This window comes from Pantherophis guttatus, chromosome 1 (genome assembly GCF_059756535.1).
Source record: "Pantherophis guttatus breed Tessera chromosome 1, ASM5975653v1, whole genome shotgun sequence".
NCBI classification, from domain to species: domain Eukaryota; kingdom Metazoa; phylum Chordata; class Lepidosauria; order Squamata; family Colubridae; genus Pantherophis; species Pantherophis guttatus.
In genome coordinates, this window is record NC_142063.1 from 313529108 (window position 1) to 313544405 (window position 15298).

Genomic DNA, 15298 nt, shown 5'->3' on the forward strand with positions numbered 1-15298 from the left:
TTTAAATGCCCAACAGACTTTCAACATTTCAAACGTACCCATTGGCACACCCACCCACCCCGCCCACTTTTGGAAACCTTTGGTTAGCTTTTTCAGAAATAATTTTATGAACTCTGGGAAAATTAATATTACAACACTACTTTGGATGAAGATATTCGTGGGTGGGTGGGTGGGGATTTTAGCAATTACTTTTATCATTCTATAACTACTCTTCAATTAGTTCCCTAAAAGTTCATAACAAAATCAATAAAAATATCCATAACTGAAAGATATTTGAAACTGAAATAAAAAACGCACCATATACACACCAAGACAGGATCATAGCAATACTTTAAAACAAATATAAATTTAACACTAACGAAAAGGCTAAGTTAAATCTAAATCACTATTATTGATATAGAGTACCTTTTCTTTTTATTATTATTCTGTAAAAGAACAAAAATGAAATCACATACAGGAAGTATTTCGATGATTGCATTTCTTGAAGTGACTGGCCATTTTATATGCCACATAAATAGCTATCTTCATTGGATTCCATGCATTTGGCATTTTAATAACCAGAAAATATGACAGTAAAAAAAATAATTAAACATGACAATTTCTACAGAAATGTCCCGAAGTGTGCTTACCGGCACATGTGCGGTTGTCAGGTGTTAACTGAAAGCCAGCATTGCAGTGGCAGTGGTAGGAACCAGGACTGTTCACACACCGATGGTGGCAAAAGGAAGGGAACGTGCATTCATCAATGTCTATGTTGCCATTAGAACAGAAATATTTTAAAAATAATTCCAAAAATGAAGTTACAAAAAAAGAATGAACTGCCACATATGATCTTAATATCACAGGAATTGTATACATGGAACTGATGAGCAGCAATATCTTCAAACACCCTCTTTTGTGCCCCTCACTTTCCTTTTTGATTTTCTTTTATGCATTTTTCATTAAACCAAAATTTAATAGAAAAGTAGCATATTGCAAAGAAAAATATCAATGTGCAACACCATCTTTAATTTTAAGAATACATTGGCATTCTTAGTGGAAACTAATTTCCATATACAGGTAGTCCTCGACTTACAACAGACTTACAAGTTAGAACAGAGGAGCCGTGCTGGCACAGTAGTTAGAATGCAGTATTACAGGCTAATTCTGCCGACTGCCAGCAGTTCGATTCTCACCAGCTCAAGGTTGACTCAGCCTTCCATCTTTCCGAGGTTGATAAAATGAGGACCCAGATTGTTGGGGGCAATATGATGACCATGTAAATGGCTTAGAGAGGGCTGTAAAGCACTATGAAATGGTATATAAGTCTAAGTGCTATTGCTATTTAGTGACTGTTCAAAATAACAACAGCATTAAAAAAAGTTACTTATGACCGTTTGTCACCCTTAAGATCATTCCAGCATCCTCATGGTCCTGTGATCCAAATTCAGATGCTTGGCAACGGACTCATATTTATGGCGTTAGCAGTATTGTGGGGTCATGTGATCACCTCCTGTGGTCTTTTGACAAGCAAAGTCAACGGGGAAGCCTGATTTACTTAACAACCATATTACTAACTTAACAACTGCAGGGATTCACTTAACAATTGTAGCAAGAAAGGTTGTAAAATGAGGCAAAGTTCACTTAGCAAATGTCTCACTTAGCAACAGAAATTTTAGGCTCAATTGTGGTCGTAAGTCGAGGACTACCTGTACTCCTTAAAAAAAAAAAAAGCCAAAGACTGATACGCAGAGTGGTATTGCTGGTCAGAGAGGGTAACAAGGAATTTCCTACTAAGAGGCCTTCCTATAGCAGCTCTTTAGGGCTAGGGCTAGGATCATTCTGTAAATCTCAGTCAAAAGTCACTGTTTGAACTCTGACTGGGTTCTCTTGAAATCCATCAAGTTCAGACATTGAATGGAAAAATCATAGGATTTTAAAACCAAAAATTAAAATTATCCCCCAAAATCAAGGTGGTCAGAGAGATGCAGGGCAAAATATTTGACATACGTGCTTCATAGTGCGTGAGACAGCATATAAAGCACCTATTTTTGAATTGATAATGCGTCTGGGTCTGTCATTTGCAATGTCCGTGTGCTGGTTTAGCAGCTACCCTCTTATGTGCAGGCATAAACACGTAGAGACCACGTGGCTGCTTTAATTATTTGAAAATAGGTGCTTCTACATACTTCTACATGTTGAACTTATTTTTTTCAAATATTTCAATGCACAGTATTCTTAAAAGCTTTCCTTGTAGTAGCTTTTCACAGCTACCTATCCTTCACGTGTGATAACTACAACTTTCATCATCCTCATGAATGCAACCACTCTGCTGGCTGCAGAGGATGAGTAATAGCAAACCTGTTATTTCCATACGTGTGTCCATTTATTTATTTATTTCATTGCAAAAACTTATATATGGCCATCTATACTATATATTGAAAGGGACGTGGTGGCTCAGTGGCTAAGACGCTGAGCTTGTCGATTGAAAGGTCAGCAGTTCAAATCCCTAGTGCCACTTAACGGGGTGAGCTCCTGTTACTTCTCCCAACTTCTGCCAACCTGGCAGCTCGAAAGCACATAAAAAATGCTAGTAGAAAGTAAGTAGAAAAATAGGGACCACCTTTGGTGGGAAGATAACAGTGTTCCGTGCGCCTTTGGCATTTAGTCATGCTGGCCACATGACCATGGAGATGTCTTTGGACAGTGCTGGCTCTTTGGCTTTGAAATGGAGATCAGCACCATCCCCTAGGGTCGGGAACGACTAGAACATATGTGCGAGGGGAATCTTTATATATACTTTATATACATATATATACTATATATATATAAAGTGTGTATATATATATATATATATATATATATATATATATATATATATATATATATATATATATACACACTTTACTTTATATATATGTATGTATGTATGTATGTGTACCATGTTTCCCTGAAAATAAGACCCTGTCTTATATTTTTTTGAACCCCAAAATAAGCTCTTGGCCTTATTTTCGGGGAGGTCTTATTATTTTGGGGCATGTGGAGGAAACCAGAGGAAATGGCGGGGACCGGCGCGCATGTGTTTAAATATTTTCAGGAAGGGTTTATTTTCAGGGGGGGCTTATTTTAGTGCATACACTCAAAAGCCCGATTGGGCTTATTATCAGGGGATGTTTTATTTTAGGGGAAACAGGATATATATATGTGTGTGTGTGTGTGTGTCTTTGAGTGTTTATGTGTATATATATATATATATATATATATATATATATATATATATATATATATATATATATATATATATATATATATATATATTACTATAAATTACTAAAACTCCCGTGTCTATAACTTTTCGCTTTATTAACAAATGCCCCTCAAATGGGATAAGTTACAGTATTTTGGGACCTGTTACTCCCAAGGGAATTGTGGCTGCTTCAGTGTTGCTGGGCTGCTGCTGCTTCAGCCTGGCCACAAACCCCACAAAATACATTTTGCAGTGTTGTACTTACCAAAGCACTGGTCTCCTCGTTTTTGATATCCAGTTCGGCACTGGCAGGCGAATGATCCCCTTAAGTTGACACAGACCTGATCTGACCTACAGGTGTGGGCACTAGTGGTACATTCATCAATATCTTTTAAAAACAAGGAAAGAAAATGACATGTTATGAACTTTGGAAAGGTCATCACAACTTTTGTATTTCTCTTCAAAATACAAAAATGTTACTACCAAGGTCTGATTCCAACGTTAGTCAAAGAAAATCATAATTGTCATCCTGAATAAATCATTCCTCAGCCTATTTCTGTGTCCATGGCATTGCCAGTTCTATTTTTCATAAAATGATGATGTAGGCAGAGATGTCTACAAAGATTTCTTGGGGTAGTAACTTGCCAACTTACTGTATCTGCCAATAATTGGTGATTCAAAGTAGCTAAGAAGGCCCACATAAAACAATATGGTGTATATAAAATCTACTTGAAATAAAAACTAATTGTCTCAATGAAACAGTCCAAGCAATTTTATTCAGATCATACTAATCAAGGAAAGTAGGATTCTAGATCTCATTTGATAGATGTGGCTGACTGTCTTTGCAGTCATACCTGAACACAGAAACACAATGTTGGCTATGTCTATAATCCAATGTGTTCAGATTTGAGGGAAAGGAGGTATTGGCATATTTGTTTTTATTCTTCTCCAAGGCAGATTGATGTTTGAAGATAGTTATGGAAATGGACAAAATATAACTATTCCCTGAAAGTGCAGGCACAGGTTTGTTGGAATACTGAAGCATTTTGGAGGTTCATCCTCCCTTTGGAGTAGTATCACTTTAATGGATTAAAATGTTTTCCTCTTCTTTTCCTCTTATAGCAGACTGTATCTCTGTAGTGGGTTGTAGGTGATTTCCCAGTTTTATGCCTCCTATAATCTAATACAGTACTATGACATGACTTCCTTCTGACATTCAAAACCAACTGGAAGTTTCTAAGCTGAATAAACAAATTCCTTAAAACTAGTTTACAAATCCCAATTGAACTCTTTGTATTTGTTCAGGAACTGGGGACCAGTGGCAAATTCCGGGTGGAGCCATGGAAAAGAAAAAATGGATTCTTTCTCATGCAAAATGAAAAACAATGTTGACCACAAGACTCAAATCACAAACTGAACTGTTTTGACCTTAATCTTTAAACTTGCTCCCCTTCCAGTTCTCACTTCAAATACCCGAATATTTTCCAACATGCTTCCTTTCTAACTGACAGCTCGATATAAATTTTCTTCCGACTTGCCTTGGTCTTTGAACTGATAGCTGTTATCAGTTTTTAAAAGCTGGTGTATTGCTTAAAAAAAAATACAAAGATGACAGATGGGGGAATGCAGAATTTTTATTAACTTGCAAAATGCCTATCATATCTCAGGTGGGTTGAGTGTGAGATAAACAGTGAGAGAGAAGGGGAGAGAATGTATCTTGCAAGTAAGCACTATATAGTCAGTAAGTTTGCATGTATGAATAGGGTTGGGGGAGATAAAGGCTTGCATTTTGAAAAAAAACCCTGAGTAGTATGTATTAGTGCATCTGCACATGCATGTACAGGTAGTCTTCAACTTATGACCATTTGTTCAGCAACTATTCAAATTTATGGCAGTGTAAATGAAGGGACTCATGGCTGGACTCCAAAGTTACAGCTGTTGCAGTGCCCCCATGTCACATGATCAAAATTCAGGCACTTGGCAGCCCACCTACACTTACAGAGTTGCAGAGACACTCCAACTTCCCCCATCCACCTTTCCCCCCATCTATCCTGTTTCCCTGAAAATAAGACATCCCCTGATAATAAGCCCAATTGAGCTTTTGAGTGCATGCACTACAATAAGCCTCCCTCCGAAAATAAGCCCTCCCTGAAAATATTTAAACGCAGAGCTGGAAATCAGGCAACACGGCAAGAGGAGTCCCATCTTTCTCCACGTGCCCCAAAATAATAAGACCACCCCGAAAATAAGGCCAAGCGCTTATTTTGGGGTTCAAAAAAATTATAAGACAGGGACTTATTTTCAGGGAAACATGGTATGCTCCTTTGATTCCTGGCACTCCATGGCTCCTGCTGCCCTAGCTGATTTTTGCTGTGTTTTTGCTCCAAGTGCTGACGACTGTACGTGTGGCTGGCCTGTCTCTTCATGAGGCAGTTGCTGACCATATAAGGCTTTTTTTGTTGCAAGTCACACACAGTGGTTCCTTTGCAAGACCTGAGGAAGATGGCCTCACAGGCCATTAGCTGCCCTGTGAAGGGCCAGGTCGGATATGCCTGGTCAGCAGCGTGAGCAAGAAGATAGCAAAGGTTAGCTGGAACAATAAAGCACAGGGTGGTAGGAACCTCGGAGTGCAAGGTTGTGAAGGTGACTGGCTGGGAACTAGGTTGGAGTAGCAGCAGCTTTGGGTGGCAACTGCAGTTTTGCACCACACTGCTGGGCTGGGCTGAGCTGAGCTGGAGTTTGTATTGCAAAGGAATTCATGTTGTGCAGTGGCTCAGTGGTTTTCTTGTAGTCCCAGAGCTGCAGTGCATCAAGCAGCTCTGGGACTACAGAGCTGCATGCTGTGTTCCTGGGCTGGGCTTTGCACTGCAAAGGGATTTGCACTGTGCTGTGACTTAGGGGCTTCATGCAGCTCCAGAGCCATGGTATGCCAAACTTTTGTACTGTGCTGCTGGGCTTGGATGAGGCAGTTGAGGTTTCATGGAGTGGCTGTGCTTCCTGCAGTTTTTCTGGCATATTCTTGGAAATGGTATGCTATTGCCTTCCTCTTAGGACTGACTCAAGGGCACCAGACTGACTTCATGTCTAAAGTGGGACTAGAACTCACAATCTCCTGGTTTCTAGCCTGGTGCCTTAACCACTACACCCAATTGGCTCTTATTCAAGTTTTAGCTTAATTTATTTCCTGTCATTATGCTTGTTTTCAAGCAACATGCATGTTTTTTTTTAATGTAATAACAACATGGTAGTGATTTCTCATATGCAGCCAACCCTAATTTTTTATAATTCCCAGAAATCTAGTACCTTGTTCCACTGCATGTAAAGATAATGGTATCTGTGTATGCATGAGAGTAAAACAGATAAGAATCATCAGCAACATGAGAAAAGGAGAAAGGTTAGTGAAGAGTCTTCCTCTTTTTATCACTCTCCCCCTTTCTCACACACAAACTCATTTCTGCTTTCATGCCACCGTCCTTCTGAATCATCTGTTTTTGCAAATAAAAAAATAAAAATAAAACTTCACACAATGCATTTGTTCCGAAGCATGTGTCCTTTGCCCCCCCTAGCTTTAGCAGAGAGATCCAAATGGAGAAACACACAAAAGAGAGAAAAAAGAATTAAAAGGATGGAGAAAAAGCATTAGAAAGAGAGAAGACGATGCCTGCCAGCAGTTTATGGCAGGGTAAGGCTTGGCCCTCCTTTCCTCCAACCCCTTTAAAACGATCTATTGAAAGCACTCATTCATAACCATGAATATTTCTATTTTCCATAAATCACATCTCAAAACAATTTCTCAAGGCAGATGACATTAATTGCATTGCATTGTCTTGTGAAACATTTGCTGTACTGTTCAGTCAAAACACTTTCAAAATTCATATATTCAGAAAAAACAATCTGACAGTAAAAAAGGGAAATCAACACCATTTGTAGAAGTACAAATAATATTAACTCTCAGACAGACGGTCATAAGGACGGTGTTTAAATAGCCTTCCTAAATGAAATAAAAGAAACTAACTAAAGCAGTGGTGAAATCTAACAATTTTCCCTACCAGTTCTGTGGGTGTGGCTTGGTGGTGGGGTCCTGTGACTGAGTGGGCGTGGCCAACTCAACGCCACTCACAGGCATGCCCACTCAGTCACATGACCATCCCCCACCAAGCCATGCCCACAGAACCCAGTAGAATTTTTTAAAATTTTCTATTTTCTATTCTGCCTATTTTCCCCTGTCGTGAGATGCCTGCAGCCGCAGCCTCTTTTTTTCGGTGCGCCTGGAGGCGCTTCTGGTGCCGAAAGATGCAGCAGCTGCAGGCTTCTTGTAGTGAAACTTACTAGAGCCACGCTTCCCTTCTTAAACGTGCTGCCGCTATTGCCGCCCTGTTCCATGCACCAGCCACACATGTGCACACCCTTGCTTGCTGCCACTGATGAATGAATAAATGGTATGCGCATGCATGGATGGCGCATGGAACAGGGTGTGATGGCAGTGGCGCATTTAAGAAGGGGAGCACGACACTGGTAAGTTTCGCTACAAGAAGTCTGCAGCCAGAAAGTTTTGATCTGGAATTTGGATGGCATGCTTACTTATTTTACGACAACAAAGTAGATAAAGTATTTAAAAGTCATATACTTAGAGATTCTTTGATGAGAGTTTGGAAGAAGCACCGACTCAAATGGGATTATAAAATACCGCTATGGCTGGATCTTGGTCATATTTTGTGGAATACAAATATAATGTCACTCGGGGGGGTTTTATATAAAGAGGTTCTTTTTACAGATGTGGGCAGATGGCAGCTGAAGACATCGCAGACACTGTTGGACGAAGGGATTAATTTAACTTGGTTACAATATAATCAATTACAATTGAGATGGAAAGAGGACCAAAAAACTGGTATTATGTTGCATGAGGAAGAATTGGTTAGACATATAAGAGAGAAAGGTCCAATGCATATCAAAAGGCTTTATAATGTTTTGCTAGAAAGAGATTCAGAAACCGAATTAGTTAAAGACTGTATGATTAAGTGGGCACAGAATTTTGAATAACCAGTGATGCTGGAAACATGGGAAAAAATTTGGCTTCAGAATGTTAAATTTACACAGTCGCAGAATTTGAGGGAAAATTTCTACAAAATGTTTTATAGATGGCATTTAGATCCCAAAAAGTTGTCATGTATGTACCCTAATGTTCAGCCAAAATGTTGGAGATGTGAATGTTTGGATGCTACGTATTATCATGTTTGGTGGACCTGTAGGAAAGTTAAGGCTTTTTGGATAAAAATTTGGTGGGTCATGCAGAATGTTTTGAAGAAAAAAATTCAATTTTCTCCACAACTGTTTTTATTGGGTATAGTTAAGGGTTTTACATTGGGTGAAACAAAATTGATATTGTATATGATAACAGCAGCAAGATTGTTGATAGGTAAATACTGGAAGAATGAAGCTTTGCCCACTATCGAGGAATGGACTTTGAAGATGGCCAGTTTTGCAGAGATGGCGAAGATTTCAGCATATTTAAAAGATTGTTCACAAGAGACTTATGAATGGGAATGGAAAAGGTGGATAGAATATGTTCAGAACAAATATCAAACTAGAAAGTATCAAATAGCTTTTATTTGAAAATAATGTAGTAGAATTTTTTTAATGTAATGAGGTAAAGAGAAAAATTATATAGGGGAGGGAGGGGTTTAAGTTTATATATAAGTGTGATATTAGGGTTCTTTATGAGTATGAGTATATTATAGGGAAGTCTGGGGGGAGGGGAGGGTTAGGGAGGGTTAGGGAGGTTGGGAAGTTTGGGGGGGGTGGGGGAGAAAAGGGGTGAAAATGTAATTGTAAAACTTTTGCAATAAAAAAAAAAAAAAGAAGTAGTCTGCAGCCACTGCATCTTTCGGCACAAGAAGCGCCTCCAGGAGCACTGAAAAAAAAAGAGGCTGTGGCTGCAGGCATCTTGTGACAAGGGGGCGAGATGCGGGCTGGCGGGGCCCCCGGTGGTGATGGTTCAGCCTTGGCTTGCCTTCCCTGGCAGCCAGCCGCGGGAGGAAGGTAAGACCCAAAGGGAGAGCGGGCAGCGGGCAGCAGCTCTGGGTCAAGGTCAGAGCCAGGGAATGGTGCATTCCCTGATCCAGTTGAGGCTGGTGGCGAGTGGGCGGCGGCTCTATGACAAGGCCGGAACCAGGGGATAGTGCATTCCCTGACCTGGTCGAGGCAGGTGGTGGCTCTGGGGCCTCGGGGAATCGCATGTCTTGGGCCCCGGCCCCCGACCCAAGGCGAAGGGGGAGCAGGCAGCATGCATTGCTTACCTTTGGTGAGCTGAGCAGGCGAGGCGACTGGTGAGGCGAGTAGCTGGGGAACTTATATAGGGCGGGGGTGGGTGGGTTGGCTGAGCAGCTGGAAGTGTGGACTGGGTGAGCAGGTGACTGGGCAGGCATGGGTGGGGCCACCAGGGATGATTGCTACCGGTTTGCCGAACCGATGGCAATCATCGCTACTGGTTCAGCTGAACCGGTCTGAACCGGTAGGATTTCACCCCAGGGTCAGGGTTATTAGGAAAGAAGTGCCAAGGGTCTGTGTCTGTGTGTTACAAGCAGTAAACTGTAATGAAAAGAAAGACATTGAGAGGGAGTAAATGAGTACCAGGAGCACCATTAGTGTTTTACAAACTGCAGCAGTTTAAGAGACGCTAATTTCAGACCAGAAAAAGTCTTCACTTTTTTGATTTCAGTGAATGACAGGATCTTGACTGTCCCCAAAGCGAAATCCAGATTTTAGGATTTGGGTACAAGTAAGCAAGCTCATCTCTTCTATTGAAAATATGTTTTAAAATTATGAGTTTTGGTTTTTGCTCATTTTCAATGAAATATTTGATAAAGTCGCAAGGTTCTGCAACTGTTTTATTTGATTTATGGATTAAAAACTAATATGGTATATTTATCTCTTGCCTAATCATCATTCAAATGAAACCATTCATTTCATGTATTATGAGAGTCATTGAGGGAGGTCACATATTACAACATTACAAGTCTTTCTTAAAGAAGATATTATGGCAGTACTGCTGCATAGAAAATCTCAAATGTTCAGAAAGAAAAGAGAAACAAATGATGTGGAATTCTTTGGGAAGAAAGGCTAGATTATTTCCATCACTGTTTTTCTTTCTCCTGTCAGGCAAATGTATTTGAGTTCAGTCAGGTTTTAATTCATAAAAACTAATTTAATTATTCAGTTTTATGGGTGGTATCTATATATTATTAATGGGCATTTAATAGTACTTTTAACAATGTTTTACTTTTCTATCTTATCAAGTAGGTTGCAGTCTACTTTATCAAATGCTTTACTGAAGTCCAAGTAAATTATATGGTCACCCATATAAGTAAATTATAGCATTTTGCTGGTCCACTAATTTTGTCACTTTATCAAAGAATGAATAAGATTTGTCTGGCATGATCTGTTTTTGACAAACACATGTTGGCTACTGGTTATGACTTTGTTTGCCTCTAGGTGTTCGCAGATTCGTTGCTTGATTATATTTTCTAGAATCTTCCCAGGTATTGATGTCAGACTGATAGGTCTGCAAGTTGCTGGATCCATTTATTAATTGTCTTACTTTATTTTATTCTTATTACTGTTAGCTACTTCAAGTGTAAAGATAAGATATAAATCAACATCCATTGTATCAAGAATTCTTATAATATGATTGCAAGGCAAATAAATGTTTATCCACTTGCTTATCTAAGAATTGGCTTCTAATAATTTAACCAAGTGATGTGCCCAAGGTAAAATGGATTCTTTTTAATTGAAGAATCAAAAAAATCCTAGACTAGAATTTTAGTGGCAGCTAAGAAATATTTTTTCCACACAGACTAAATATCTCATAAAAGAATTAACTGGGACTAAAGGTAAAAATGGTAGGAACCAGAATCAATGGTAAGTAGACCAAAACCGGATATAAGAAGCGAAATACCACTAGATCTGGAGAAACAAACAAATAAGATCCTCTCCCCACATCAAATGAAAAGAAATGCATTGCTAATTTCTGTTTGACATTTTTTCAGTACATATTATATACATTTGTTTGGTGATATTCTTCCCCCTCAATTGGTTGCTATGAAGAGAAGCTTTTTCCAGTCGTGGGTTCCACTTACCTTCGCTACTGGTTTGGAACTGGGAGCACGCCTGTGCATGCACTCGCTTCGCTCATGTGCAGCGCTTCTGCGCATGCGCATAATATTCTGCGCATATGCAGAGCATCCATGATGACGTTGGGGCGAGTGGGTGGAGCCTCCCACAGCTGCCACTACTGGTTCGCCCCGGTTTGGGTGAAACCGGGGCAAACAGGTAGAAACCCACCACTGGCTTCTTCCATACAAGGTGCTCATTCCTCTCTTGCATTTAAAAGACCCTAAAGATGAAAAATGGTGGGTGCTCACCCATATATTTTCTCCAGTGGTTTTAACCTTGTTTGCTGGATGCTATGGATTAATGAGAGAGATAAATAAAATTGCTGAAACTCAGGATGGAGAGGAGGGAGTAAAAAATAATGGCTTGAGAAGGGAAAATGGACAAGGAAGAATTCTTCCTAGTGGGAAAATGAACCATCAACTAATTATGCAGAGCTGTAGTTATTTATATGGATCTAAAATAGAAAATATCAGTATGTATTCTGGAACAGAATAAAAATAAATGGCCTCAATAATCAAACACACAATATCATGAGCTCAGATATGTCCACTCCCCCCACATCTCTAATTCTTCTCTGTCCCTATGCTTTTCTCTTTGTTGTCTTTGTCTTTTTTTCCCTCTTGCATCTTTTATTACATTTTTATCCTGCCCATCTCAGTGATACAGCAATTCTGCATCTTCCCTTCCTAACTTCTATTTTTCTCAGCACTTGTCTCCCTTTTATTCTTCCTTCTTTACAGCTCTACATTTTCTAATTCTTTCCTTATATCTTTGCAAGGTTCTTAATACCTTTATAAAATGTTAACAGCTCAGCTAACGCAAGCCAGATTGCTTAGCCCCCTGTAACGTTAGCGTCATTTAGTGCTATTATAGATTTCACCACCCACTGCAAAAAACCCCTAACGCAATGCAAGATGAATGCTTTATTATAACAATGCAAGGCTTGAAGTGCATCCACCATGCAAACTTTAGCAAACTTTTTAAAAAATATAATCATGAAGAACAGGTTTCAAAAGAACTCTTGAAATTGCTTGGTTATGTGCTGAGATTTATGAGATAGCCAAAAGGAATATAAAAGGTATGTGGGTATGGGGGGAAGGGAGCCTACTGCCTTTCCCCCCTGCTGAATACAGATCAATTTGCATTTCATTGTCCTCATTCCCGTCAGGTTCATTAATTGCCAGTGATTTCTCTGCATTTGCCAAAAAATGTACCCAGTGCTTCTTTGAGAAGTTATTTATACGGTTTTGTCCCTTCTGATGCTGACTTTGGCAGAATACTTGTTGTTCTGTGCTAAAATGCTGGGTGAGCTGCTTTGAGGTCCCAAACGACCCTTTCTTGAAGCAAACTGTTCTTTTAAGGCATCCGCTGCAGCTTCCCCTCCTTGCCCGTGACCACTGGATTCCCTCTGAAACCTAAAAACAAACCTGACTGACTTGTGCATTCCAGCCTCACAGATTTCATTGGAAGTGACTCCAAGTCAGGGGGCTTAGGATCTCTCTTTTTCCCTTGATCCTTCCATTCTCCACTTGCATGCCTGGCTTGGTTCCTTCTGACTGTGACTCATTCTTCCCCAAACCCCTGACTCATTCAGCTCATTTGTTTTCTTATGTAACATTCTAATCTCTGCACTTCACTTCCTACAACTAGATAATCACAGCCATGCTTGGCATTTCAGCGTGGTTCCCACCAGTCCTTTACACTTCAGTGAAATTGTTCCTTTAGAACAGCCCCTTTTATGTAACAAGCCACAAGCTGTCTTGATGTCCTTTTCAACTTTTGACAATCTGAGGTCCATGGTTACAGAGCATTGTGTCCTAGCTATCCAAGCATGTGCTAGGAACTTGTTACTCTTGGTTGCTGGTTGCAGGGTTGGAAAAATCCAAGACCTTGTTGCCCAGTTTCTAATGTTTTAACAATGGCATTCAAAGCATGCTTTATTGAATCACAGGTCACCAACATGAATCATGGTACAATCATGCTCTGACAAGATGATTTTCCATCTTGTCCCTATGATTTCCCTTATTTCATCCCCATTCCATGAGTGAGACTTGCTAAAGTCATAATTAGCAAGGAGTATAAAGGAGTATTTCCACTATTCTAACACAGCTTCAAAGTCTTTTTATTAAAGTTGTTGGGTAGGTTTCTATACGATATTATGAATTCTGGGAATTGTAATCCCAACACATTTGTTGGAAAGCATATTGGGGAAGACTGTTACCATCATTTCAAAAGATAAAATATTGCAAATTATAAAGTGTAGCCTGCATTTAATATAAGAAATGAATCTGATACATTTACCAAAAGTGTTCTAGTCAATATTTTGACATTAGTTATAAAGGTAATTGGATTTTAACAGATTGTACCAACTGTGGAGACCTTTCCCAAATTACTTCTTTAAAAATGTTCCTGTTCCATATCAAGCAAACATGAAACTAATGCAACACATGAACAGCAATAACCCACCCATGGTGACCAATGAATTTTGGAGGATATTCAAAAATATAATTACAGATAAAAAGTGTTTTTCCTTCTCTGGCACATCATTTTTCAAAATTATTATGAAATTGTTCCATGCATTTTCTCCATTACCATTTTCTGCAGTTTAAAAAATGTTTTTGAAACAAAGAAGCAAAAGGAGAGTCAAATAAAATAAAACAACTAAGTTAACCTTCTGATTCATCACCTCAACAATTGTAAAGAAAGAAATCACGAGATAAGGGAAACATAAATCAAGTAAGTATGTATTGGATACATACTTACTTGATTTATTGGATGTATTGGATGAAGCTGCTTTCTTTCTTGAAAAGGAATAGAAAATCTTATGTCTAGAATTTTTATTTATTTATTTTTATCCTATCTTTATTATTTTTACAAATAACTAAAGGCAGCAAATACATATTCAACACATTTTTTTTCTTATTTTCCTCACAATAATGCTGAGAGGTGGGTTGGGTTGAAAGAAAATGAATAGAAGTCACAGTCTCCTGCTTTTTGTTCTTAACCATTAGACCAAACTGGCTAATTATCTGCATTTTTAAAATCTTAAACGCTGATTTTTGAAAATATTTCCAGGTTGCAAACCATTTTTGTTTTGCTTATTTCACTTCTAGGAAATCTAGGAAGTAAAGCTTGCACAAATTATGACTTATTTAAGTTATGGATTTTGGCCTATCAGGTACTCGACAATCAAACTGAAGGATAGCAAGATTAAACATTTGCCAAGACCACAAGAGCACTCTTTAATGCCATTTCAAGTTTTCACTGAGTATTCAGGAAAATCGAATGTTCCTCTTTAAGGCTAGAAGAATCACTAAAATGTTCTACCTGGAGGTCTTCAAAACACTGAAAACTGTTTCCTTTTATTCCAACCAGAGAAAAACAACAACAATGAAAGTCTCAGTGTTCTCCATGTAAATTACTAAACATGCCTATAGTTTGGTTTGGTAGATCACAAATTGACATTTTTACATATATTTCTTTTCCCAATATCCTTTGTAATCCAGGAAAATTCTCTATGAACCCTGTTTTCCATAAACTAGTCATGAAGTAGAAAGAAATGAAAAGTCTACCACCAGACTTTGACCTAACTGTCGACACTAACAGTCTTACCCTTGAGAAATTAGGGAATTTTGAAAAAATCGTTCACCTAATTTTATTGTCTACAAATTTCAAGTAGAGTTTCAAAATGTAATTTATGCCCAACTCTAATCAAAACTTTATGGAGAAGAGCTTGCAGTCTTTCATAGTAGACTGCAACAATTATTTTATTGTGTTTGGTAAGGCATCTTGTGAGTGGGTGTAACCCAAGTATTTTAATAGGGAGATCTATGGATCAAAGATACTCTACATTTCCATTAATAGATGGGTGCTTCTCAATGAGTAAATGTACACTTTCCT

General features: G+C 38.8%; 1 protein-coding gene across 2 annotated transcripts in view; it reads right to left on the reverse strand.

The window, feature by feature from the left end:
• Positions 1–15298, reverse strand: part of EFEMP1 (EGF-like fibulin extracellular matrix protein 1) — a 55554-nt gene that overhangs the window by 12850 nt on the left and 27406 nt on the right. For both annotated transcript variants that reach the window (XM_034427340.3, XM_087888623.1), the window contains exons 5-6: positions 3492–3614; positions 630–749 (exon numbers count right to left, since the gene is read on the reverse strand). In XM_034427340.3, the coding sequence (XP_034283231.1) occupies positions 630–749; positions 3492–3614 (243 nt within the window). The remainder of the gene's footprint in view (positions 1–629; positions 750–3491; positions 3615–15298) is intronic.